The 25,794-nt window shown below is 38.3% G+C and overlaps 1 protein-coding gene across 2 annotated transcripts; it reads left to right on the top strand.

Annotated features, from left to right (window-relative positions):
* Positions 1-141: 141 nt before the first annotated feature.
* On the top strand, positions 142-23,900 carry LOC138647456 (deoxyribonuclease gamma-like). Of its 2 annotated transcripts, XM_069736461.1 has the most exons (10): positions 191-278; positions 8,448-8,512; positions 13,051-13,144; positions 15,607-15,695; positions 17,853-17,942; positions 18,547-18,659; positions 21,809-21,921; positions 22,546-22,703; positions 23,104-23,197; positions 23,760-23,900. In XM_069736461.1, exons 3-10 carry the CDS (start codon positions 13,064-13,066, stop codon positions 23,832-23,834), a joined length of 813 nt encoding a protein of 270 aa, XP_069592562.1. In that variant the 5' UTR covers positions 191-278; positions 8,448-8,512; positions 13,051-13,063; the 3' UTR covers positions 23,835-23,900. The 2 variants fall into 2 exon arrangements, with proteins under 2 accessions (XP_069592563.1, XP_069592562.1); XM_069736462.1 differs by lacking the exon at positions 8,448-8,512 and having other exon boundaries at positions 142-278.
* Positions 23,901-25,794: the final 1,894 nt, after the last annotated feature.

Here is a 25,794-nt window from a genome sequence, read left to right as displayed (position 1 = left end):
TTTTTACTTCTGACCATAAATGATTTTCGGATTAACCCTTCAACAATTCCAGTAAGTTACTTTATAACTAATTACGAGATCTTCATTTGCACCCAGCCAATCAGCAATGCCCTAAAAGTGTCGGAGCGGAGAAACATGACACGTTCTGATACCGGATATCGCTCAATAACAAACCGCACCTGTAGGGAACAAAGTACCTAAAGTGATTATAACAGGCAGCTGCGCATTCATTCAGCAGAGACGAGGGAGGATCGCACGAAGGCCTGAAAAAATAACAGGTACACTATGGATTTTCTTAAAGGGACCCATATATTTTCCAAGGGCTTGTCCACTTTGGATCACTGCAGAGGTTGATAATAAAATACTACATAGAAATCAGAAGGTCTCCCATCTCTCACATATAAAAAGGACCTGTGTAAAGTGAGCAGCCCCTTTAAGCTATCAGGTCCATACAATGTTGTTGCAAGGCGTATATAATCCTCCATTGTGACATAATTCTGGTTATGGCCCCAGGGTGCGCAGACTTGTCTAATATTAATTCATGTAAGGACGGGTTGCGTCTTGCAGGGTAGAAGATGTACATGAGATGAGAATAGCTTCCATATTTCCGTGTTCTAAGTGGAGATTTTTGCTGATTATTCAAAACCTAAAGGTGACATATTAAAACATAAAACAGATATGTATCATCAACATAATGTGTATAGGGACCACCAGGGACCCCTGAGCATTGACTCCCAACTCCATTATGCCCAATATGCCCATACTGCGTCTGCTGATAAGCTCGTGTCCTGAGCCGACAGATAAATGTCGGACAAGAAAATACAGACTTCAAGAAACTGCTTATTCTTCTTCATATTTTCAAGCAAAAGAAAGGATAGCAGGAAAAGACGGAAGATAAGACGGTGAAACAGCAGATTTATACTGTGATAATTCTGCTACATGTGAAAAACCGTGGAGATAACGAGAAACTGTAAGGTCATCACTGACTGTAATACCGCAAACGCCACCAGGAACCCATCACACAGTGTAAAGTTATATATATAGCTATATACCACATCCATAAGGGCAGTATTATAGCAATTATATTCTTGTACATAGGAGCAGTATTATAGTAGTTACATTCTTGTACATAGGGGCAGTATTATAGTAGTTATATTCTTGTACATAGGGGGCAGTATTATAGTAGTTATATTCTTGTACATATGAGCAGTATTATAGTAGTTATATTCTTGTACATAGGGGCAGTATTATAGTAGTTATATTCTTGTACATAGGGGCAGTATTATAGTAGTTATATTCTTGTACATAGGGGGCAGTATTATTGCAGTTATATTCTTGTACATAGGAGCAGTATTATAGTAGTTATATTCTTGTACATAGGAGCAGTATTATAGTACTTATATTCTTGTACATAGGAGCAGTATTATAGTAGTTATATTCTTGTACATAGGGGCAGTATTATAGTAGTTATATTCTTGTACATATGAGCAGTATTATAGTAGTTATATTCTTGTACATAGGGGCAGTATTATAGTAGTTATATTCTTGTACATAGGAGCAGTATTATAGTAGTTATATTCTTGTACATAGGGGCAGTATTATAGTAGTTATATTCTTGTACATAGGGGGCAGTATTATAGTAGTTATATTCTTGTACATATGAGCAGTATTATAGTAGTTATATTCTTGTACATAGGGGCAGTATTATAGTAGTTATATTCTTGTACATACGGAGCAGTATTATAGTAGTTATATTCTTGTACATAGGAGCAGTATTATAGTAGTTATATTCTTGTACATAGGAGCAGTATTATAGTAGTTATATTCTTGTACATAGGGGCAGTATTATAGTAGTTATATTCTTGTACATAGGAGCAGTATTATAGTAGTTATATTCTTGTACATAGGAGCAGTATTATAGTAGTTATATTCTTGTACATAGGAGCAGTATTATAGTAGTTATATTCTTGTACATAGGGGCAGTATTATAGTAGTTATATTCTTGTACATAGAGGAAGTATTATAGTAGTTATATTCTTGTACATAGGGAGCAGTATTATAGTAGTTATATTCTTGTACATAGGGGCAGTATTATAGTAGTTATATTCTTGTACATAGGGGCAGTATTATAGTAGTTATATTCTTGTACATAGGGGCAGTATTATAGTAGTTATATTCTTGTACATAGGGGCAGTATTATAGTAGTTATATTCTTGTACATAGGGGCAGTATTATAGTAGTTATATTCTTGTACATAGGGACAGTATTATAGTAGTTATATTCTTGTACATAGGGGCAGTATTATAGTAGTTATATTCTTGTACATAGGGAGCAGTATTATAGTAGTTATATGCTTGTACATAGAGGAAGTATTATAGTAGTTATATTCTTGTACATAGGGGCAGTATTATAGTAGTTATATTCTTGTACATAGGGAGCAGTATTATAGTAGTTATATGCTTGTACATAGGAGCAGTATTATAGTAGTTATAGTCTTGTACACAGAGGAAGTATTATAGTAGTTATATGCTTGTACATAGGGGCAGTATTATAGTAGTTATATGCTTGTACATAGAGGAAGTATTATAGTAGTTATATTCTTGTACATAGGGGCAGTATTATAGTAGTTATATGCTTGTACATAGAGGAAGTATTATAGTAGTTATATTCTTGTACATAGGGGCAGTATTATAGTAGTTATATTCTTGTACATAGGGAGCAGTATTATAGTAGTTATATGCTTGTACATAGGGGCAGTATTATAGTAGTTATATTCTTGTACACAGAGGAAGTATTATAGTAGTTATATGCTTGTACATAGGAGCAGTATTATAGTAGTTATATTCTTGTACATAGAGGAAGTATTATAGTAGTTATATTCTTGTACATAGGGGCAGTATTATAGTAGTTATATTCTTGTACATAGGGGCAGTATTATAGTAGTTATATTCTTGTACATAGGGACAGTATTATAGTAGTTATATTCTTGTACATAGGGGGCAGTATTATAGTAGTTATATTCTTGTACATAGGGGCAGTATTATAGTAGTTATATTCTTGTACATAGTAGCAGTATTATAGTAGTTATATTCTTGTATATAGGGAGCAGTATTAAAGTAGTTATATTCTTTGTACATAGGGGACAGTATTATAGTAGTTATATTCATGTACATAGGGGGCAGTATTATAGTAGTTATATTCTTGTACATAGGAGCAGGATTATAGTAGTTATATTCTTGTACATAGGGGCAGTATTATAGTAGTTATATTCTTGTACATAGGGGGCAGTATTATAGTAGTTATATTCTTGTATATAGGGAGCAGTATTAAAGTAGTTATATTCTTTGTACATAGGGGACAGTATTATAGTAGTTATATTCTTGTACATAGGGGCAGTATTATAGTAGTTATATTCTTGTACATAGGGACAGTATTATAGTAGTTATATTCTTGTACATAGGGACAGTATTATAGTAGTTATATTCATGTACATAGGGGGCAGTATTATAGTAGTTATATTCTTGTACATAGGAGCAGGATTATAGTAGTTATATTCTTGTACATAGGGGCAGTATTATAGTAGTTATATTCTTGTACATAGGGGGCAGTATTATAGTAGTTATATTCTTGTACATAGGGACAGTATTATAGTAGTTATATTCTTGTACATAGGGACAGTATTATAGTAGTTATATTCTTGTACATAGGAGCAGTATTATAGTAGTTATATTCTTGTGCATAGGAGCAGTATTATAGTAGTTATATTCTTGTATATAGGGGCAGTATTATAGTAGTTATATTCTTGTATATAGGGGCAGTATTATAGTAGTTATATTCTTGTACATAGTAGCAGTATTATAGTAGTTATATTCTTGTATATAGGGAGCAGTATTATAGTAGTTATATTCTTTGTACATAGGGGACAGTATTATAGTAGTTATATTCTTGTACATAGGGGCAGTGTTATAGTAGTTATATTCTTGTACATAGGGGCAGTATTATAGTAGTTATATTCTTGTATATAGGGGCAGGATTATAGTAGTTATATTGTTGTACATAGGGAGCAGTATTATAGTAGTTATATTCTTGTACATAGAGGCAGTATTATAGTAGTTATATTCTTGTATATAGGGGGCAGTATTATAGTAGTTATATTCTTTGTACATAGGGGACAGTATTATAGTAGTTATATTCTTGCACATAGGGGCAGTATTATAGTAGTTATATTCTTGTACATAGAGGCAGTATTATAGTAGTTATATTCTTGTATATAGGGGCAGGATTATAGTAGTTATATTGTTGTACATAGGTAGCAGTATTATAGTAGTTATATTCTTGTACATAGAGGCAGTATTATAGTAGTTATATTCTTGTATATAGGGGGCAGTATTATAGTAGTTATATTCTTGTACATAGGGGACAGTATTATAGTAGTTATATTCTTGTACATAGGGGCAGTATTATAGTACTTATATTCTTGTATATAGGGGCAGTATTATAGTAGTTATATTCTTGTACATAGGGGACAGTATTATAGTAGTTATATTCTTGTACATAGGGGCAGTGTTATAGTAGTTATATTCTTGTACATAGGGGCAGTATTATAGTAGTTATATTCTTGTACATAGGGGGCAGTATTATAGTAGTTATATTCTTGTACATAGGGGAAATATTATAGTAGTTATATTCTTGTACATAGGGACAGTATTATAGCAGTTATATTCTTGTACATGGGGGGCAGTATTATAGTAGTTTTATTCTTGTACATAGGGACAGTATTATAGTAGTTATATTCTTGTACATGGGGAGCAGTATTATAGTAGTTATATTCTTGTACATAGGGGGCAGTATTATAGTAGTTATATTCTTGTACATTGGGGGCAGTATTATAGTAGTTATATTCTTGTACATAGGGGCAGTATTATAGTAGTTATATTCTTGTACATAGGGGGCAGTATTATAGTAGTTATATTCTTGTACATAGGGACAGTATTATAGTATATTCTTGCACATAGGGACAGTATTATAGTAGTTATATTCTTGTACATAGGAGCAGTATTATAGTAGTTATATTCTTGTGCATAGGAGCAGTATTATAGTAGTTATATTCTTGTATATAGGGGCAGTATTATAGTAGTTATATTCTTGTATATAGGGGCAGTATTATAGTAGTTATATTCTTGTATATAGGGGCAGTATTATAGTAGTTATATTCTTGTACATAGTAGCAGTATTATAGTAGTTATATTCTTGTATATAGGGAGCAGTGTTATAGTAGTTATATTCTTTGTACATAGGGGACAGTATTATAGTAGTTATATTCTTGTACATAGGGGCAGTGTTATAGTAGTTATATTCTTGTACATAGGGGCAGTATTATAGTAGTTATATTCTTGTATATAGGGGCAGGATTATAGTAGTTATATTGTTGTACATAGGGAGCAGTATTATAGTAGTTATATTCTTGTACATAGAGGCAGTATTATAGTAGTTATATTCTTGTATATAGGGGGCAGTATTATAGTAGTTATATTCTTGTACATAGGGGACAGTATTATAGTAGTTATATTCTTGTACATAGGGGCAGTATTATAGTAGTTATATTCTTGTATATAGGGGCAGTATTATAGTAGTTATATTCTTGTATATAGGGGACAGTATTATAGTAGTTATATTCTTGTACATAGGGGCAGTGTTATAGTAGTTATATTCTTGTACATAGGGGGCAGTATTGTAGTAGTTATATTCTTGTACATAGGGGAAATATTATAGTAGTTATATTCTTGTACATAGGGACAGTATTATAGCAGTTATATTCTTGTACATGGGGGCAGTATTATAGTAGTTTTATTCTTGTACATAGGGACAGTATTATAGTAGTTATATTCTTGTACATGGGGAGCAGTATTATAGTAGTTATATTCTTGTACATAGGGGGCAGTATTATAGTAGTTATATTCTTGTACATAGAGGCAGTATTATAGTAGTTATATTCTTGTACATAGAGGCAGTATTATAGTAGTTATATTCTTGTATATAGGGGCAGGATTATAGTAGTTATATTGTTGTACATAGGGAGCAGTATTATAGTAGTTATATTCTTGTACATAGAGGCAGTATTATAGTAGTTATATTCTTGTATATAGGGGGCAGTATTATAGTAGTTATATTCTTGTACATAGGGGACAGTATTATAGTAGTTATATTCTTGTACATAGGGGCAGTATTATAGTAGTTATATTCTTGTATATAGGGGCAGTATTATAGTAGTTATATTCTTGTACATAGGGGACAGTATTATAGTAGTTATATTCTTGTACATAGGGGCAGTGTTATAGTAGTTATATTCTTGTACATAGGGGCAGTATTATAGTAGTTATATTCTTGTACATAGGGGGCAGTATTATAGTAGTTATATTCTTGTACATAGGGGAAATATTATAGTAGTTATATTCTTGTACATAGGGACAGTATTATAGCAGTTATATTCTTGTACATGGGGGGCAGTATTATAGTAGTTTTATTCTTGTACATAGGGACAGTATTATAGTAGTTATATTCTTGTACATGGGGAGCAGTATTATAGTAGTTATATTCTTGTACATAGGGGGCAGTATTATAGTAGTTATATTCTTGTACATTGAGGGCAGTATTATAGTAGTTATATTCTTGTACATAGGGGCAGTATTATAGTAGTTATATTCTTGTACATAGGGGGCAGTATTATAGTAGTTATATTCTTGTACATAGGGACAGTATTATAGTATATTCTTGCACATAGGGACAGTATTATAGTAGTTATATTCTTGTACATAGGAGCAGTATTATAGTAGTTATATTCTTGTGCATAGGAGCAGTATTATAGTAGTTATATTCTTGTATATAGGGGCAGTATTATAGTAGTTATATTCTTGTATATAGGGGCAGTATTATAGTAGTTATATTCTTGTATATAGGGGCAGTATTATAGTAGTTATATTCTTGTACATAGTAGCAGTATTATAGTAGTTATATTCTTGTATATAGGGAGCAGTGTTATAGTAGTTATATTCTTTGTACATAGGGGACAGTATTATAGTAGTTATATTCTTGTACATAGGGGCAGTGTTATAGTAGTTATATTCTTGTACATAGGGGCAGTATTATAGTAGTTATATTCTTGTATATAGGGGCAGGATTATAGTAGTTATATTGTTGTACATAGGGAGCAGTATTATAGTAGTTATATTCTTGTACATAGAGGCAGTATTATAGTAGTTATATTCTTGTATATAGGGGGCAGTATTATAGTAGTTATATTCTTGTACATAGGGGACAGTATTATAGTAGTTATATTCTTGTACATAGGGGCAGTATTATAGTAGTTATATTCTTGTATATAGGGGCAGTATTATAGTAGTTATATTCTTGTATATAGGGGACAGTATTATAGTAGTTATATTCTTGTACATAGGGGCAGTGTTATAGTAGTTATATTCTTGTACATAGGGGCAGTATTATAGTAGTTATATTCTTGTACATAGGGGGCAGTATTATAGTAGTTATATTCTTGTACATAGGGGAAATATTATAGTAGTTATATTCTTGTACATAGGGACAGTATTATAGCAGTTATATTCTTGTACATGGGGGCAGTATTATAGTAGTTTTATTCTTGTACATAGGGACAGTATTATAGTAGTTATATTCTTGTACATAGGGGGCAGTATTATAGTAGTTATATTCTTGTACATAGGAGCAGTATTATAGTAGTTATATTCTTGTACATAGGGGGCAGTATTATAGTAGTTATATTCTTGTATATAGGGGCAGTATTATAGTAGTTATATTCTTGTACATAGGAGCAGTATTATAGTAGTTATATTCTTGTACATAGAGGCAGTATTATAGTAGTTATATTCTTGTACATAGGAGCAGTATTATAGTAGTTATATTCTTGTACATAGGAGCAGTATTATAGTAGTTATATTCTTGTACATAGGAGCAGTATTATAGTAGTTATATTCTTGTATATAGGGGCAGTATTATAGTAGTTATATTCTTGTACATAGAGGCAGTATTATAGTAGTTATATTCTTGTACATAGGGGGCAGTATTATAGTAGTTATATTCTTGTACATAGGGGGCAGTATTATAGTAGTTATATTCTTGTACATAGGTAATATTTATTCTCAAAACAGAATTCTCATAATTTGTGCCACTACAATATGCGTGATTTAAACCAGACCGTTTTTAAAGATGGGAAATGGAGACTGTGACACTCAGATCGTTATCAGGTCCTGGAGAACAACACACCCATTGCAATTAGTGGCTACATGCTATTAACCAAATTCCATTCATGTAGCCACTGTGTTTTGACTTTCTGGATAGGGGCGGTATATCATATAGGCACATACCTTGTACTATTTAGGAAAAGAAAAATCTGGTTCTTCTTGTTTGTTCTCTAGAAAGGAGCATTATCTGACTTTGCTCTCGCTGCCTCTAAGTCTTAAGGAGCCTTCCAGAGACAACAGTAAGTCGGGACTTTATTATATATTGAGGATTTATATAGATTAATCATGAGATATAGAGATTTATTATGTCATTAGGTTACTGTTGTCACCTCCATTTATATTGTTATTATTATTCATAATCATAAGCTATATTTAATTTAAAACCAGGGTCTCCAAAGTTTAACAAGACGCCCACTTTATAGAAAGAATCAGTCTAGTATGAGCCCCGATCCATCGTAGCTTTTATTATAGGGGTGCAACAAATTATAATATGCCCATCGGTTAAGATATTACTAAGGGGGGTTAAGTAAATTTGCAACTAGGGCTCAAATTACTATTATATTACAGGTTAATATTTGACCCCTGAGTAATGAATTTGTAGTTATGGCTGAGGGAGGGAGGCTGTTTATTGCTTCTATGGGTTTCCAACCAGATCAATATCTTTATTAAGAAGAACCTAAAGAGAGGGCAGCACGGTGGCTCAGTGGTTAGCACTTTGCAGCGCTGGGGTCCTGTGTTCAAATCCCACCCTATACAACATATGCAAGGAGTTTGTATGTTCTCCCCGTGTTTGTGTGGGTTTCTCCGGTTTCCTCCGATACTCCAAAGACAGACTAATAGGGAATGTAGATTGTGAGCCCCAATGGGGACAGTGATGATGTCTGTAAATTGCTGCGGAATATGATAGCGCTATATAAGCAATACATAATAATAAAAGAATATGTCAGGAAATAGCGCCCCCTACAGTTTTTACAGTATATATTACAGCATCCCTTTTCCTTAGCAGCTGCCGTGCTCTTGCAGTGGTTTTAGTTGTTTTCATAGATAAGGATTAATCCCTATAGAAATTAAATGTTTGACAAATTTCTAAAATATAATTTTTTAATTTCTCACAATTTTCAAGACTTTTTTTTTTTTCTCGCTGCCACTGAATGAGAACATCTACAATCCACCTTGTACAGCTGGAAGTGGAAATACCTGTATCCAGTCTAGACAATGCAATGTGAGCAACACTTGTCTGATACATTGTAGCAAACAGCCCTGCGTACTTGTGTATCTGCAGATGGATATAGCTTACAAGTTGCCCGGAGTGGATACAATTGTAGCAATGTCTTGTGTGAACAGTATCGGATCTATCCTGTCTTGCTGCTTCTGGATGTAAACAAGAATGTTCTCGCTGACAAATATCTGCCATATATTGAGGAATAAAAACCCAAAACATATTAAAAGTTGTAGAAATAATCATGTATGAAGTGAGTAAAGGGGCATTCCGGGATCAGAACATTGATGGTCTTCCCCCAGAATATTGGGGTCTGACTACTCTGTAGTCTGTTTTAGTGACATAAGCTGACAAGTAGATAGATGGAGTGATCTACAGTGCCTTGAAAAAGTAGTCATACCCTATGAACTTTTCCACTTTTTTTTCCGTTACACCCACAAGCTTAAATGTGTTTTATTTGGATTTTATGTGATATAACAACACTATATACCGTACTTGTGAAGTGTAAAGGAAATGATACAAGGTTTTCTACATATTTAACAAATATCAACCTGAAAATTGTGACGTGCAAATGTATTCAGCCCCCAGAGACAATACTTTGTAGTACCACCTTTCCCTGCAATTACCGCTGCAGTCTTTTGGGGTTTGCACATTTAGAGGTGATATTTTTGCCTCTTCTTCTTTGCACCCGCGCTCTCGCTCAGTGAGATTGGATGGAGACATCTGTGAACAGCAATTCTCAAGTCTTGACACAGTTTCTCAATGGGATTTCAGTCAGGACTGTGACTGTGTCGTTCACACACATGAATGGGCTGTGAACTAAACCATCCGTTGTAGCGGTGGCATTATGTTGAAGGTCGTAGTCCTGATGGAAGGTGAACCTACACCCCAGTCTCAAGTCTTTAGCAGCCTCTAACAGTTTTTCTTTCAGGATTGCATTGTATTTAGCTCCATCCATTTTCCCATCTGACCAGCTTCTCTGTCACTGCTGAAGAAAGGCCTACCCACAGCAAGATGCTGCCTCCACCATGTGTGACGGTGTGGATGGTGTTTTCATGTGATGTGCAATGTTAGTTTTCTGCCGCACATAGCATTTTGCATTTAACCCAAAAAGTTCTACTTTGGTCTCATCTGACCAGAGCACCATATGCTCGCTGTGACCACTACATGACTTTCTGCAAACTACAAATGGGACTTATTGTGATTGGATTCAAAAATGTCTTTCTTCTTGCCACTCTTCCATAAAGACCATATTTGCTGAGCATTTTACTAATGGTTGTCCTGTGGACAGATTATCCCACCTCAGCTGCAGATCTCTACAGCTCCTCCATACTGACCATGGGCCTCTTTTAGACTTCTCACTTTTAGTGCTCTCCTTGCTTGGGATGCCAAGTTAGGTGGCAGCACATGTCTTGGTAGGTTTGCAGTTGTTCCATACTCCTTCCATTTTTGGATGATGGATTGAACAGTGCTCCGTGAGAAGCTCAAAGCTTGGGTTATTTTTTTTTATAGCCTAAACCTGCTTTACTTTTATCCACAACTTTATCCCTGACCTGTCTGGTATGTACCTTGGTTTTCTTGATGCAGTTTGACTAACCCTGCTTTACTTTTATGCACAACTTTATCCCTGACCTGTCTGGTGTGTGCCTTGGTTTTCATGATGCAGTTTGACTAACCCTGCTTTACTTTTATCCACAACTTTATCCCTAACCTGTCTGGTGTGTGCCTTGGTTTTCATGATGCAGTTTGACTAACCCTGCTTTACTTTTATGCACAACTTTATCCCTGACCTGTCTGGTTTGTGCCTTGGTTTTCATGATGCAGTTTGACTAACCCTGCTTTACTTTTATCCACAACTTTATCCCTGACCTGTCTGGTGTGTGCCTTGGTTTTCATGGTGCAGTTTGATCCCTAATATTCCCAAACAAACCTCTGAGGCCTTCACAGAACAGCTGTAATTATACTGGGAATAAATTACACACAGGAGGACGCAATGTACTAATTATATGACTTGTGGAGGCGAAAAAATATAGAAAAGTTCACGGGGTATGAATCCTTTTTCAAGGCACTGTAAATGAACGCTATGGCCGCTTCAAACAGTTGACCAGTGGGGGTGTCCCCATAAATATATATCTCAACTTGCCAAGTTATAAGGATAGCTAGTAACTTGCTGATCATTGGAGGCTTGACTAGTAAGACCCCCTATCCCGATCACAAAAACAGGGCTAGAATAAAGTGGTGGGTGGGCATGCCTGATAGGTAGGATAACTACGTTAAGCTTTTCTTACTGCTTTTGCTATAGAGGTCCACAGACAATATTACCACAGTGTTTCCCGCTGCTGGAACCCTCAGCGATCATTCATGGTTTTTTTTCTCTGCAGCGCCACCAATAGGTGAAATTAGGTATTACACGTTGATCTATATCTGTGTAACGCACAAACATGCCGGGTCTTCCGAAGCGAGAGGTTTCTATTGCGTCTTTCCAGTATCTGCAGCGAGCCTGTAACACTTTGCTGTGGTTTCTTGTGTTGCTTCAGACTCTTCATCGCTGCGTTTCCACATAACAATAACTCCATCGCTCCACGGTATTGCAGAAAATTCTTCACATTCCATGATCTGTAATGACCCGTTTTATGACTTCTTTACACAAATAAATAGACACCTTGAAGTGAAGAGGCAATGATTCTATCATTTCCAATAAACCGTGATCTAAAAAGTAGCTAATATTATATTATGCACTAGTCACCATCGCAGCAGGACGGTACGTTTATACTTTACCTGTGTAAACGGGGTTTTATAATTTGATGCCTCGTGCAGTTAAAAGATGAGAAAAATATGGCTGCTCTTTTATTAGGAAACAGCATCACTCCTGACCGCAGGCTGTGTCTGGTATTGCAGACTCGTTATGATCCATTACTGCAAAGTTTTAATGTTTCCAAGCCATGTTTGGATCTCAATCATCTCTCAAAACTGCAGCACCCAACACAGCGCCAATCTCTCCTATGAGGTTGTGTCTGGTACTGCAGCTCTGCTTAAAGGGATCGATCAGTGCTGATGAAGATCTTATGACCTTCTGAGATGTGTATACAGTTGGCACGTAACATGCATGGTCTGAACAGTACACCTGCACAATCGTTCCCATGTCTCAGCAGGTTTGTGGGGTCACATCGTCACTGGCACGGCTCATCTCTGACGGTGCCGGATACCATTTTCAATCTACTACCAGTCCCAATCACATAGAGAAGGGAGGTGCTATATTAGGGTTGTATAATACTAAAAAAAAACAGGCTTTCCTCCTAAAACAGCGCCACACCTGTCCACTGGTTGCAAATAGTATTGCAGCTTAGTCTTATTTATTTTAATGAAGCTGAACTGCAATATCAGACACAAGCAATGATCGGGCGAGGCACTGTTACAAGCAGAAAGCAGCCATGTTTTTTCTCAATCTTGTACAACCCCTTAAACTCAGTATCTTGCAGAAGGAAGTGGAAACTTTTCAGCTGAGACTGTGGTTTTCACCAGGAAAATGTCTTGTCTTCTTCATCTTTTTCCGAGCAGCCGGTGTAAAGCAATGAAGATTGCCTCGTTCAACGTCCGCAGGTTTGGCCTGAAGAAATGCACCAACTCCAAAGTGTTCTCACACATTACCAAGGTGGGTGCACAGGGGTTGAGTAAGGATATGCCCTGGAAATGGAGGTCTGATGCCAGAGTAAGTTACTGGGTATTGTGCTACTCACAGGACGCCAGGACCCGAAATATTCATCGATTACATGAAAAGATAAGAGCTGTGTAACGATGCATTTCCACTGTGGGGCTGCTGCAGGGAAATTGAAGACTTGCTGCCTCTGCCAGTTCTCCTTGCAGATTACTGTTGATTGTCCTAAGCAAAAAAACCCTTTAAATCTTAAGTCTACAGTAAATATCAGTATTGTCACTTTCCCGCTCTCATGGGGAGAGTGAGGGTATATGGTGCAGGCTTAGGAGCTGAGAACCTGCCTTTAACTGCAGCAATCTAAGCTACGATCGTTGCTGTGAACCCACCAAAATGCAGTTCTCAATCACTGCCAGCAGCATTTAACCCCTTTACAACCTTGTATAGGTCCATCCAAGCTCATCTCCATCAGCGCTGGAGCACATATCTTTCCAGGCACATGACAGCTGATTTGATCAGCTGTTATGTGCCTCTAACAGCCGCGGGTGGAATCTCGATCCACCCTCGGCTGATAACATGTTAAATGCCGCTGTCACTCACCGACAGCAGCATTTGACTCACGCAAAACTGATGCGCATAATAACACAAGCCCATCTGTGCCGCTGTCACATGATCACAGGGTGCCGATGGGTTGTTATGACAGCAGGGGGTCTGCAGAAGACCCCTGTGCCTGTCATTGCAGATTTCCTATTAACGCCAGCCTGAGGCCAGTGTTTTAAAATCGCGATTTCTACTGTACATGGTGTTAAAGCCCTGCTATGTGTAGCACAAGCGATCGGAAGGTCGCAGCTTTAAGTCTCCTAAGGAAACTATTGAAGCAAGTGAAAAGTTAAAAAAAAAATGTTTTAAAAAATATTAAAAAATAGAAAAGTTCATAATGGGCAGCACGGTGGCGCAGTGGTTAGCACTACAGCCTTGCAGTGCTGGGGTCCTGGGTTCTAATCCCACCCAGGACAACATCTGCAAAGAGTTTGTATGTTCTCTCCGTGTTTGCGTGGGTTTCCTCCGGGCACTCCGGTTTCCTCCCACATTCCAAAGACATACTGATAGGAATTCTAGATTGTGAGCCCCATCGGGGACAGTGATGATAATGTGTGCAAAACTGTAAAGCGCTGCGGAATATGTTAGCGCTATATAAAAATAAAGATTATTATTATTATATTATTATTATTATCTCCCTTTTGCCCCATTCAAAATAAAACAATAAAAAATACACGTTTGGTATCGCCACATTCGGAAAAACCCAATCTAACAAAATATAAAGTAAATTAAACGGATCAGTAAACGGCGTAAAGAGAAAAAAAATCAGCAAGGCAGAATTACATTTTTTGGTCACTGCAACATTGCAATAAAAAGCAATAACAGGCAATAAAAGCATTGTATCTACCCCAAAATGGTATTAATAAAAACGTCAGCGCGGCACTCACAAAACAAGCCCTCACCCAGTCCCAAATCCTGAAAAACGGAGACGCCAGGGGTCTTGGAAAATGGCGCCATTTTCTTTTCTTACAAACGTTAGATTTTTTTTCACCAGTTCAATAAAAAGAGAACCAATACATGTTTGGTATCTGCGAACTCGTAATGACCTGGAGAATCATATTGTCAGGTTAGTTTTACCATTTACTTAACATGGGGAGAAAAAAAAACAAATGTGGAATTGCACTTTTTTTTGGCAATTTCACCGGACTTGGAATTTTTTTTCCCATACACTATATGGTAAAATAAATGGTGCCGTTGCCGTATTGACTGAAAAATAAAAAAAAAGTTATGTCTCTGGGAAGAAGGGGAGCAAAAAACAAAATTGCAAAAATGGAAAATCAAAAGGTGGTGAAGAGCTTAAAGGGGTTGTCCAATTATATCATATTGATGATCTATACCAGCACCCACACTCACCATCTGTTATTAGTTCTGCCGGGTGTAAACACTTTGTAAGGAGCTGCTGCATTCAATATGTAGCAGCCGCTGCCGGATACTGCAGAACGGCATTAACATATTGAGGATAGGTCATCACTATGTTGTGACAGTACGACCCCTTTTAAGTTGGGCAGGGTGATGCGACTGTTCGGGCCCCATCACCTCCAAGTGGCACGATCGCGGGGTGGCAATGGGTTGCCATGAGCATCTATGTACTGTAAGTCCTGAGAGATCGCAGGATAACAAAATAAGGTGTGATATGTGTGAGTGATGTTTATCTGCTGTTTTGAAGATGAAGGGCGATCGCACCACATATTCATGTGATTTAGCGCATTCTTACTTTCCAGCTATTTTTTTTTCCACACCTGTTGCACAGCACTGTATAATATCCTATTTGGCAGAAAAAGGTGATTAATTGGATTTGTATGTCATTTTAAAATAAGATAATGGAGGGCACGGATTACGCTTCATGTTTGCTCCTCTTGTAGATTGTGTCACGCTACGACATCATCGTGCTACTGGAAGTCTTTGATGCAAAGGAGAAAGCAGCAAAAAAACTTGTGGATGAGTTAAACAGGTAAATGGCGCTGCGGTCTGATTATATATATATATATATATATATATATATATATATATATATACAGTGGGGCAAAAAAGTATTTAGTCAGTCAGCAATAGTGCAAGTTCCACCACTTAAAAAGATGAGAGGCGTCTGTAATTTACATCATAGGTAGACCTCAACTATGGGAGACAAACTGAGAAAAAAAATCCAGAAAATCACATTGTCTGTTTTTTTAACATTTTATTTGCATATTATGGTGGAAAATAAGTATTTGGTCAGAAACAAAATTTCATCTCAATACTTTGTAATATATCCTTTGTTGGCAATGACAGAGGTCAAACGTTTTCTGTAAGTCTTCACAAGGTTGCAACACACTGTTGTTGGTATGTTGGCCCATTCCTCCATGCAGATCTCCTCTAGAGCAGTGATGTTTTTGGCTTTTCGCTTGGCAACACGGACTTTCAACTCCCTCCATAGGTTTTCTATAGGGTTGAGATCTGGAGACTGGCTAGGCCACTCCAGGACCTTGAAATGCTTCTTACGAAGCCACTCCTTCGTTGCCCTGGCGGTGTGCTTTGGATCATTGTCATGTTGAAAGACCTAGCCACGTTTCATCTTCAATGCCCTTGCTGATGGAAGGAGGTTTGCACTCAAAATCTCACGATACATGGCCCCATTCATTCTTTCATGTACCCGGATCAGTCGTCCTGGCCCCTTTGCAGAGAAACAGCCCCAAAGCATGATGTTTCCACCACCATGCTTTACAGTAGGTATGGTGTTTGATGGATGCAACTCAGTATTCTTTTTCCTCCAAACACGACAAGTTGTGTTTCTACCAAACAGTTCCAGTTTGGTTTCATCAGACCATAGGACATTCTCCCAAAACTCCTCTGGATCATCCAAATGCTCTCTAGCAAACTTCAGACGGGCCCGGACATGTACTGGCTTAAGCAGTGGGACACGTCTGGCACTGGAGGATCTGAGTCCATGGTGGCGTAGTGTGTTACTTATGGTAGGCCTTGTTACATTGGTCCCAGCTCTCTGCAGTTCATTCACTAGGTCCCCTAGCGTGGTTCTGGGATTTTTGCTCACCGTTCTTGTGATCATTCTGACCCCACGGGGTGGGATTTTGTGTGGAGCCCCAGATCAAGGGAGGTTATCAGTGGTCTTGTATGTCTTCCATTTTCTAATTATTGCTCCCACTGTTGATTTCTTCACTCCAAGCTGGTTGGCTATTGCAGATTCAGTCTTCCCAGCCTGGTGCAGGGCTACAATTTTGTTTCTGGTGTCCTTTGACAGCTCTTTGGTCTTCACCATAGTGGAGTTTGGGGTCAGACTGTTTGAGGGTGTGCACAGGTGTCTTTTTATACTGATAACAAGTTTAAACAGGTGCCATTACTACAGGTAATGAGTGGAGGAAAGAGGAGACTCTTAAAGAAGAAGTTACAGGTCTGTGAGAGCCAGAAATGTTGATTGTTTGTTTCTGACCAAATACTTACTTTCCACCATAATATGCAAATAAATTGTTAAAAAAACAGACAATGTGATTTTCTGGATTTTTTTTCTCAGTTTGTCTCCCATAGTTGAGGTCTACCTTTGATGTAAATTACAGACGCCTCATCTTTTTAAGTGGTGGAACTTGCACTATTGCTGACTGACTAAATACTTTTTTGCCCCACTGTATATATATATATATATATATATATATATATATATATATATATATATATATATATATATATATATACACACACACACACATTATGTACATACAAGCATTGCCGCATACCACAGGGCATTATAAGTTATTCACCTCACTGCTCACAAATGACAATGACTCCCCCTTTAAAGTGTATTTTCACCCTGCTTTGGTCCCACCATAATCAGGACCGCAGCCACTCTCTATAGTCTTAAGATTGCAAGTTGAATAGGCCTTAGGCCTGACCATAACAAAGACATTGTTTGTGTTGCCCATGGCAACCAATCACAGCGCAGATTTCATTTTTCCAGAGAGGTTTTTGAAATGAAACTTGAGCTATGATTGGTTGCTATGGGAAACAGGGCCCAAAATGTCTGCCCTGTAATTCTGATAAAAACTTTTAAGGAATTGTCCTTGTTCTGAAAACATTGTGTAAAAGTAATCTTTTTTCCTTCCCAATTTCCTCTATCCAGCACATGTGCGGATGGTGTATCGTATACATACATAATAAGCAAACCTTTGGGAAGAAATGACTATAAGGAGCAATATCTCTTCATCTTCAGGTAATGCATGTTTATTACAGCAGCTGGTCACACGAAATTCAATATTTCTAAAAATCTTATCTGAATTTGAAGGGGTTGTTTATATATATATATATATATATATATATATATACATATACATACACACACACACACACAGTACGGACCAAAAGTTTGGACACACCTTCTCATTTAAAGATTTTTCTGTATTTTCATGACTATGAAAATTGTACATTCACACTGAAGGCATCAAAACTATGAATTAACAGATGTGGAATTATATAAGAGTGTGCAAAGCAGTCATCAAAGCAAAAGGTGGCTACTTTGAAGAACCGAGAATATAAGACATAATTTCAGTTGTTTCACACTTTTTTTGTTAAGTATATAATTCCACATGTGTTAGTTCATAGTTTTGATGCCTTCAGTGTGAATATACAATTTTCATAGTCATGAAAATACAGAAAAATCTTTAAATTTTAGAGAAGGTGTGTCCAAACTTTGTATGTAAATATATATATAACAGCGCCTCCCTTGTCTATGGGTCGTGTCTGGTATTGCATCTCAGCCCAATCATTTTGCACCGTAATCCCTACTTGTCTCAGTATCATCCGTGTTTGTGTTGCAGGGGTGACTTGGTGTCGGTGAAGGAGCAGTACCAGTATGAGGAGATGCAGGAGGGGGATGAGGATTCCTTTGCAAGAGAACCTTTTATTCTCAGATTCGAATCCAAAAAGACAGGTATGAAAAATGCCCCAAAAATGTCAAAACAGGTCAGAAGCTTGTGACCTGAGTGGGGGAGGGAATCAAAGGGGCGGTTGACATGGCAGCAAACTTCTTAAAGGGGACTTTTTGGGACAATATTACTTAAATGCACGTAGAGCCCAAAATAATTTTTGCTATTGGATTTCATTAAAAATGTTGCACGGTTTGGCTTTTTCAGGCTGTTTGTATTCCTGTACATTCAACTTTGATGTGGTCTGTGGTCATAAATCAGCTGTGAGCTCAGAAAAACAAAACAACTTCATCAGGCCTCATAGGTGGCCAACTGGCAGATTCTCAGTTAACTCATTCTGCAGTCAGCAATAGACAGTACAACACAGCGGCTCTAGAAGGCAAATAATGCAAAATTGTAAAGGAAACTCAATTGCAAAAATGATTTTTATCCCCAATTACCTGCACTTAAGGAAAAAAAAAAAAAACCCTAAACCCTAAAGCGGACGACCCCTTTAAGGGCATAAAACTAGAAAGCAACAGTGGTCAGTTTCCTAGGGTAAGCAAAAGAAAAGCGTTATATATAGAACGGCTGCAAATTTTAGTGAGCAGTAAATTGAAAAAAATGCAATCTGAAAATATCCATGTATGATGATGGGAATAACCTCTTAGTGCAGGGGTGGGCAATTAATTTTCCCAAGGGGACACATGAGATGCCGCTGACTGTTGCGGAGGGTTGGACCAATAGGCTGAAATTAATTCTTCTCAGTATTAATATGTTAATTATAATTATTTTATAATAATTGTATCACTTAAGACAGACGAATTAAGCATGCTAATGCCCACCTATAAACCGCATGAACCCCTACACACAGCCCCCCTATACACCTCACGAGTCCTCACACACACCCCCTATACACCGCATAAGCCCCCCCACACATACCCCCTATACACCTCATGAGTCCTCACATACAGCCCCCTATACACCACCTGAGTCCCCACACACACACCCCTATACGCTGCCTCGAGCCCCCAGACACAGCCCCCCCTATACACCACCTGAGTTCTCACACACATCCCCTATACACAGCGTGAGCCCCCCACATAGCCTCCTATACAGGTCTTGAATCCCCACATAAATATTTGTATGTACATAGGAGTCTATTATTATTATTTATATAGCTGTACATGAGAAGGGGTTACATACAAAATATAAATATCACTTACAGTAAACAAAACTAACAATAACAGACTGATATAGAGGGGCGAGGACCCTGCCCTTGCGGGCTTACATTCTACAAGATTATGGGGAAGGAGACAGTAGGTCGGGGGTTGCAGTAGCTCCGATGGTGTTGAGGTGGCCGTGTGGTCATTACAGGCTGTAAGCTTCTTTGAAGAGATGGGTTTTCAGGTTTCTTTTGAAGGATCCAAATGTGGTGGATAGTCGGACATGTTGGGGCACAGAATTCCAGAGGATCGGGGATGTTCAGGAGAAGTCTTGGAGGCGATTGGGTGAGGAGCGAATAAGCGAAGAGGAGAGAAGGAGGTCTTAGGAGGACCGGAGATTGCGTGAGGGAAGATATCGGGAGATTAGTGTGGAAATATACGGAGGAGAAAGGTTATGGATGGCTTTGTAGGTCAATGTTAGTAGTTTAAACTGGATATGCTGGGAAATTGGGAGCCAGTGAAGGGATTTGCAAAGAGGGTAAGCAGGAGTGTAGCAACGAGAGATTAATTAGTCGGGCAGCAGAGTTAAGGACGGACTGGAAGGGTGCGAGAGTGTTAGAAGATAGGCCACAGAGGAGGATGTTGCAGTAGTCGAGGCGGGAGACGATGAGGGCACGTACAAGCATTTTGGTAGAGTGAGGGTTGAGGAAAGAACGGATTCTGGAAATATTTTTGAGCTGGAGGCGACAGGAGGTGGCGAGAGCTTGGATGTGCGGTTTGAAGGACAGGGCAGAGTCAAGGGTTACTCCGAGGCAGCGGATTTCGGGGACCGGGGAAAGTGTGATTTCATTTATTTTGATAGATCAGGTAGGGAAGATATGCGAGATGGAGGAAAGATAATTAGTTCAGATTTGTCCACGTTGAGCTTGAGGAAGCGAGAGGAGAAGAAGGAGGATATGGCTGATAGACACTCTGGGATTCTGGAGAGCAGAGAGGTAACTGTGTGTCATCGGCATCTAGATGGTACTGGAAGCCATAGGACCTTATGAGTTTTCCCAGGCCAAGTGTATAGATTGAGAAGAGTAAGGGTCCTAGAACAGAGCCTTGGGGGACTCCAACAGAGAGGGGGAGAGATGAAGAGGTAGTATGGGAGTAGGAAACGCTAAATGTGCGGTTGGTAAGGTATGAGGAGATCCAAGATAGGGCAAGGTCTTTGACACCAAAGGAAGAGAGGATCTATAGTAGGAGGCAGTGGTCAACTGTGTCGAAGGCAGAGGACAGGTCTAGAAGGAGTATAGAGAATTGCCTGTTAGCTTTGGCTGTAAGTCGTTAGTAATTTTGGTCAGGGCAGTCTCAGTGGAATGGTGGGGACGGAAGCCAGATTGTAGGTTGTCGAAGAGAGAGATGCAAAGTGAGAGGAAAGTTCAGCGTGGACGTGCTGCTCAAGCAGTTTGGAAGCAAATGGGAGCAATAGTTCGGGTCAAGTGAAGGCTTTTTGAGGATAGGTGTGATTGTGGCATGTTTGAAAGCAGAGGGGAAGGTACAAAAAGTTTGTGATAGGTTGAAGAGATGGGTTTGGGATGGGATTAGTGTGGTGGTGAGGTTGGGGAGGAGGTGTGATTTGAAGAGAAGATCAGCAAGCTGTCCTTCAGTGATTTTGGAGAGGGAACTTATGGGGTTAGGGCATTGGTCTGGTATCCCATACACGTGAGAAAAACAAACCACCACATACTCACCTCGCTCCTGTTCTCCCGGCGCTCTGCCTCTGCTCCTGTCTCCGATGCACTGACTCTCCACAGTGCACAAATGATGCAATGAAATGATGTCATTGCAACTGCTGTCTCACATGCAGATTGGCGAGACCACTCCTCCACCAATGTATTCACTGCTGTCTGCATCCCACCGATCTGGATAGCAGTGACAGCAGGAGGTGGGAGAGGCCCGTGGGCCATTGTTTCAGCCCTTCAGCAACTATGCAGTTTAAGACAAAAAATGTATTTGCTTTCCAGCTGTGAAGGATTTCGTCCTTATCCCGGTGCACACAACCCCCAAAGACTCCGTCCAGGAGATCGATGAGCTGTATGATGTCTATCTTGATGTTAAAAAGAAGTGGGAGACTAAGGTGATGGAACACTGTCACCATTACCATGTTTTTTATGTTACAGTCTTAACCTATGATATAATGAGGGTCTGGATGCATTATTTGGCGAGAAGAGCTCACAATCACATTGCTTAATGTGAAATATTTAAAGGGGATTTAGAACTATAGTGTAAAACTGGCCACATATTAGTTAATCAGTTACTGGAGAATCAGCCAAAATTTGGTAATTACCGTAAGTTTTATTCGCTTTTAGAGATACTGTATTTGCATTTTTTTTTGTTTAGATGTGGTGGCCATTTTGAAAAAAAGGACAACAGGAAGTGAATAGAAAATGGTTCTAACTTTCTCTATAAATAAATCAAACGACATTTCCAAACTTCTGCAGCTATTCTAACTTACTTACTAACAGAAAGTCAACTGTCTATTTTGGATTAGAACATCACTTTAAGGCTTGGGCTACATGGTGACTTAAGAGGTTTTTTTTGGAAATATGGCTTCAATGCTGGACCAGAGTTTATACACAGGCAGCCGGAAGGTTAACATCTTACAAAGTTTTATTATTCACACATACGACACTTTTTTCTCTCTAATTAATAAGTAAGCTTTAACCTTCATGCATTAATAAAAAATCTTTTCACTATATAGAATATTATGTTTCTGGGAGATTTCAATGCCGATGGAGCGTACGTCTCGGGCAAAAAAATGAAAACGATAAGACTGAGGACGGATAAAAGCTTCCACTGGTTGATTGCCGATGACAAAGACACTACGGCCACCAATACGACGGACTGCTCATACGACCGGTACGTACAAAGCATCTACTGATGAGCTTATAATCCCTGCTGGATACTTTTTATGATTGTTTACCGGTGGACTACATCCAGTTATCCTTATGATTTCGGACTGGCCAGGAGTCCTTTAATGCCCTCCAGACAGCTACAATGTGAGATACAACTGGAAATGCATGCCGGCAAAGACACCAGGCCTCCAGAAACAATCAAAGGGCCAAAATTTGCACTTTTTTTTTTTATAGAATCTTGGCAAATTCGAGACAGTCATCTGCATAGTTTATCCAAAAATTACTTTATCGAAGGGCAGCCTTGAATTTTACAAAAGTTGAGCTGCCCGGGTATTATAAATGAAGGTGGCAAGAGAAGGTAAAGATTCTCATAGAAAAAGCATTTTTATTTTTTTCGTCTTTAGGATAGTCGTTCACGATGACCTGTTCCAGCATATCGTCCCGAACTCAGCCAAGCCCTTCAACTTCCAGGAAGAATATAAACTGACTGATGAGGAGGTGAGCTTGAAGAGATATTTCCATTCCAATATGTAGTAGGTGTAATAATATTAGCAAAAATCTCCACGAAGAAATGTAGTATAGTTCTTCTGATTCGCTATGTCGCTTACCTCATGTGAAGGGCATTGTAGTAGCTTAGGTATCCATGGTTACGACCACTAGCAACTAACTGTTACTGTAGGAGTAGTCATAACCGTGGATACCCAAGCTACTGCAATGCCCTGCACATAGGCTAAGCAACACAGCTAATCAGGAGAACTATAAAACATTTCTAATTAGAGGTACAGTATTTGGTCATATTATCTGCACAAGTTTGGCAGGGATCATCAAAGTAGGAATTGATCCTTGGTGATTAGGGTAATGGCGACACCCCGTTTGCACATTTCCAGGAGCTATAACAGGAATGATATAAAGAAAGTTCTCCAGAAATCTTATGTCATGGGGAATAAGAGAATTTAATAAAACAGTATAAGAGCAGGTGCCGGCTAAAGCCTGCGGGGAAGGGCAATAATTGTAGAAACTAATGCATACATCCCTCCGCTGTCCTCATTTTTGTTTGCAGGCGTTGAACGTGAGCGATCACTATCCGGTAGAAGTGGAGCTGCAAGGAAAAGGAAAAGCTGCCAAGAAGAAATGACCAAAGTCCCAATTTTATCACTTTTTTTTTTTTTTTTTTTTTTGCCGCATTTTAATTTTTGCATTTCAGCCTCGATCCCGAATTTCCATTTTTCTACCGAACTGAACTCTGATGACCAGAGAAACCAACAGCAATCGAAGTTTGGTTCAGCAGAATCCTGGTGGTCCGGGGGAAGGGGGGGGCTTTAGCCATATAAAAAAAATGGCTGTAATCAACCGATTTATGGAGCAAACATAAAATCATGGAACATTGCAAGCAACGAAAATCTGTACATCCCGGAGGAGCGAGCGATTAACAGAACAGAACCCAGAAGATGAAAGTGACTACTGTAACATTATTGTGGTCTGGTGAAAAAAAAAAAAAAAATGCTAATTTGAGGGTCGATTTTGTTTCTGTTCTCTATGGCAAAAAAAAAAAAAAAGGTATCGGGGGGGGGGGGGGTAACTTTAATTTCTTTTCTATGTATATTTTTTTTTAATGGTCTTTATAGGGGACTTGAATCTGTTTGATCACTTATGTTATATACTGCAATACTACGTAACAGAAGAAAAAATAATGTTCTCTTATGAAGCCCAGTCAACTCTTCCTGATAGGATTAGGGTAGATGACGGCTGTAACACAGACAGCATCTGCCAGGTACGTGGGGTGCGAGCTCAGCCCCTGAGCCTGCTCCTACATGTAGACTCAACGTACTATGTCCCATGATGGGTGAAGGGTTCAGCAAAAAACTGGTTTTTATAAAAACATGATCCACCAATAGAGAAAAATTAGGAGAAACCATGGAAAAGCCTAAAATTCACAGATACAGGAATAATCACGATCGTCACTATGCAGATTTTACCCTGTCTGATTTTAACCCCTTGATGACCGGAGGTATTTTTGGTTTTTGCGCTTTCGTTTTTCGCTCCCCTTCTTCCCAGAGCCATAACTTTTTTATTTTTTCATCAATATGGCCATGTGAGGACTTGTCTTTTGTGGGACGAGTTGTACTTTTGAACGACACCATTGGTTTTACCATATCGTGCACTGGAACACAGGAAACAAAATTCGGTGAAATTAAAAAAAAAAAAAAAAAATGCAATCCCACGGTGTTTTTTTTTGTTTTGCTTTTTTACTAGGTTCACTAAATGCTAAAACTGACCTGCCAGACCTCTGGTTGTCATGCAAACCCATCGATCATGTGACGGGGGGGAAGAATCACCGATGGGCGGATTTCCGGCGCAATTGCCGGAAATGCATGTTAAATGCCGCTGACATTTAATGGGTCAACAGCCATGGGAGGATCGCGGTTCCTCCCACGGCTGTTAGCGGCACATGTCAGCTGATCTCATCAGCTGTCATGTGCTTGAAAAGGTTCAGGCTCATCGCCAGAGCCCGCACCAAACAGGGGAAGGCGTCCAATGACGGATAGATCAGTCACTGGTCGTTAAGGGGTTAAACCCCTAAATAAATAACGGATTGTTTTATTTTATTTTATTTTTTTTAATCCACATTCGATATCAATGTACTTGTACAAGATGTTAATAAATCTGTGAAAAAGGTTTTTCAAGTCAGCAAAGCGAATTAAAGCAAAAATACTTTGACTTCATTAAAATAGCACGGTCATAAAAAAAAAAAAATATATATATATATATATATATATATATACACACATACACACACACACACACACACACATTTCAAGTCTCTCTGACTCTTATTCTTAGCCATGCACCTTTCTAACGCCGTTTACCTGCATTGAAAAGGTCTACAGGACACACAAAACGCAGCCCGAATATACGATGGTGTCTGGCCGGAATATACCTTTAAAGACTGAATGAACAAATTAATCCAGTATTACCCATTCATGGAGCTATTTTTTTGGCACCAAAGGAAAAGGACCACATTGTGGATGACTTTCTAAAATCATGATAAGACTATGTAATTAAAAAAAAATAAATAAAAAAAAAAATTAAGATTT

This window comes from Ranitomeya imitator, chromosome 8, assembly GCF_032444005.1.
Source record: "Ranitomeya imitator isolate aRanImi1 chromosome 8, aRanImi1.pri, whole genome shotgun sequence".
Classification (NCBI taxonomy): Eukaryota; Metazoa; Chordata; class Amphibia; order Anura; family Dendrobatidae; genus Ranitomeya; species Ranitomeya imitator.
This window is presented reverse-complemented; position numbering and strand designations above follow the sequence as displayed.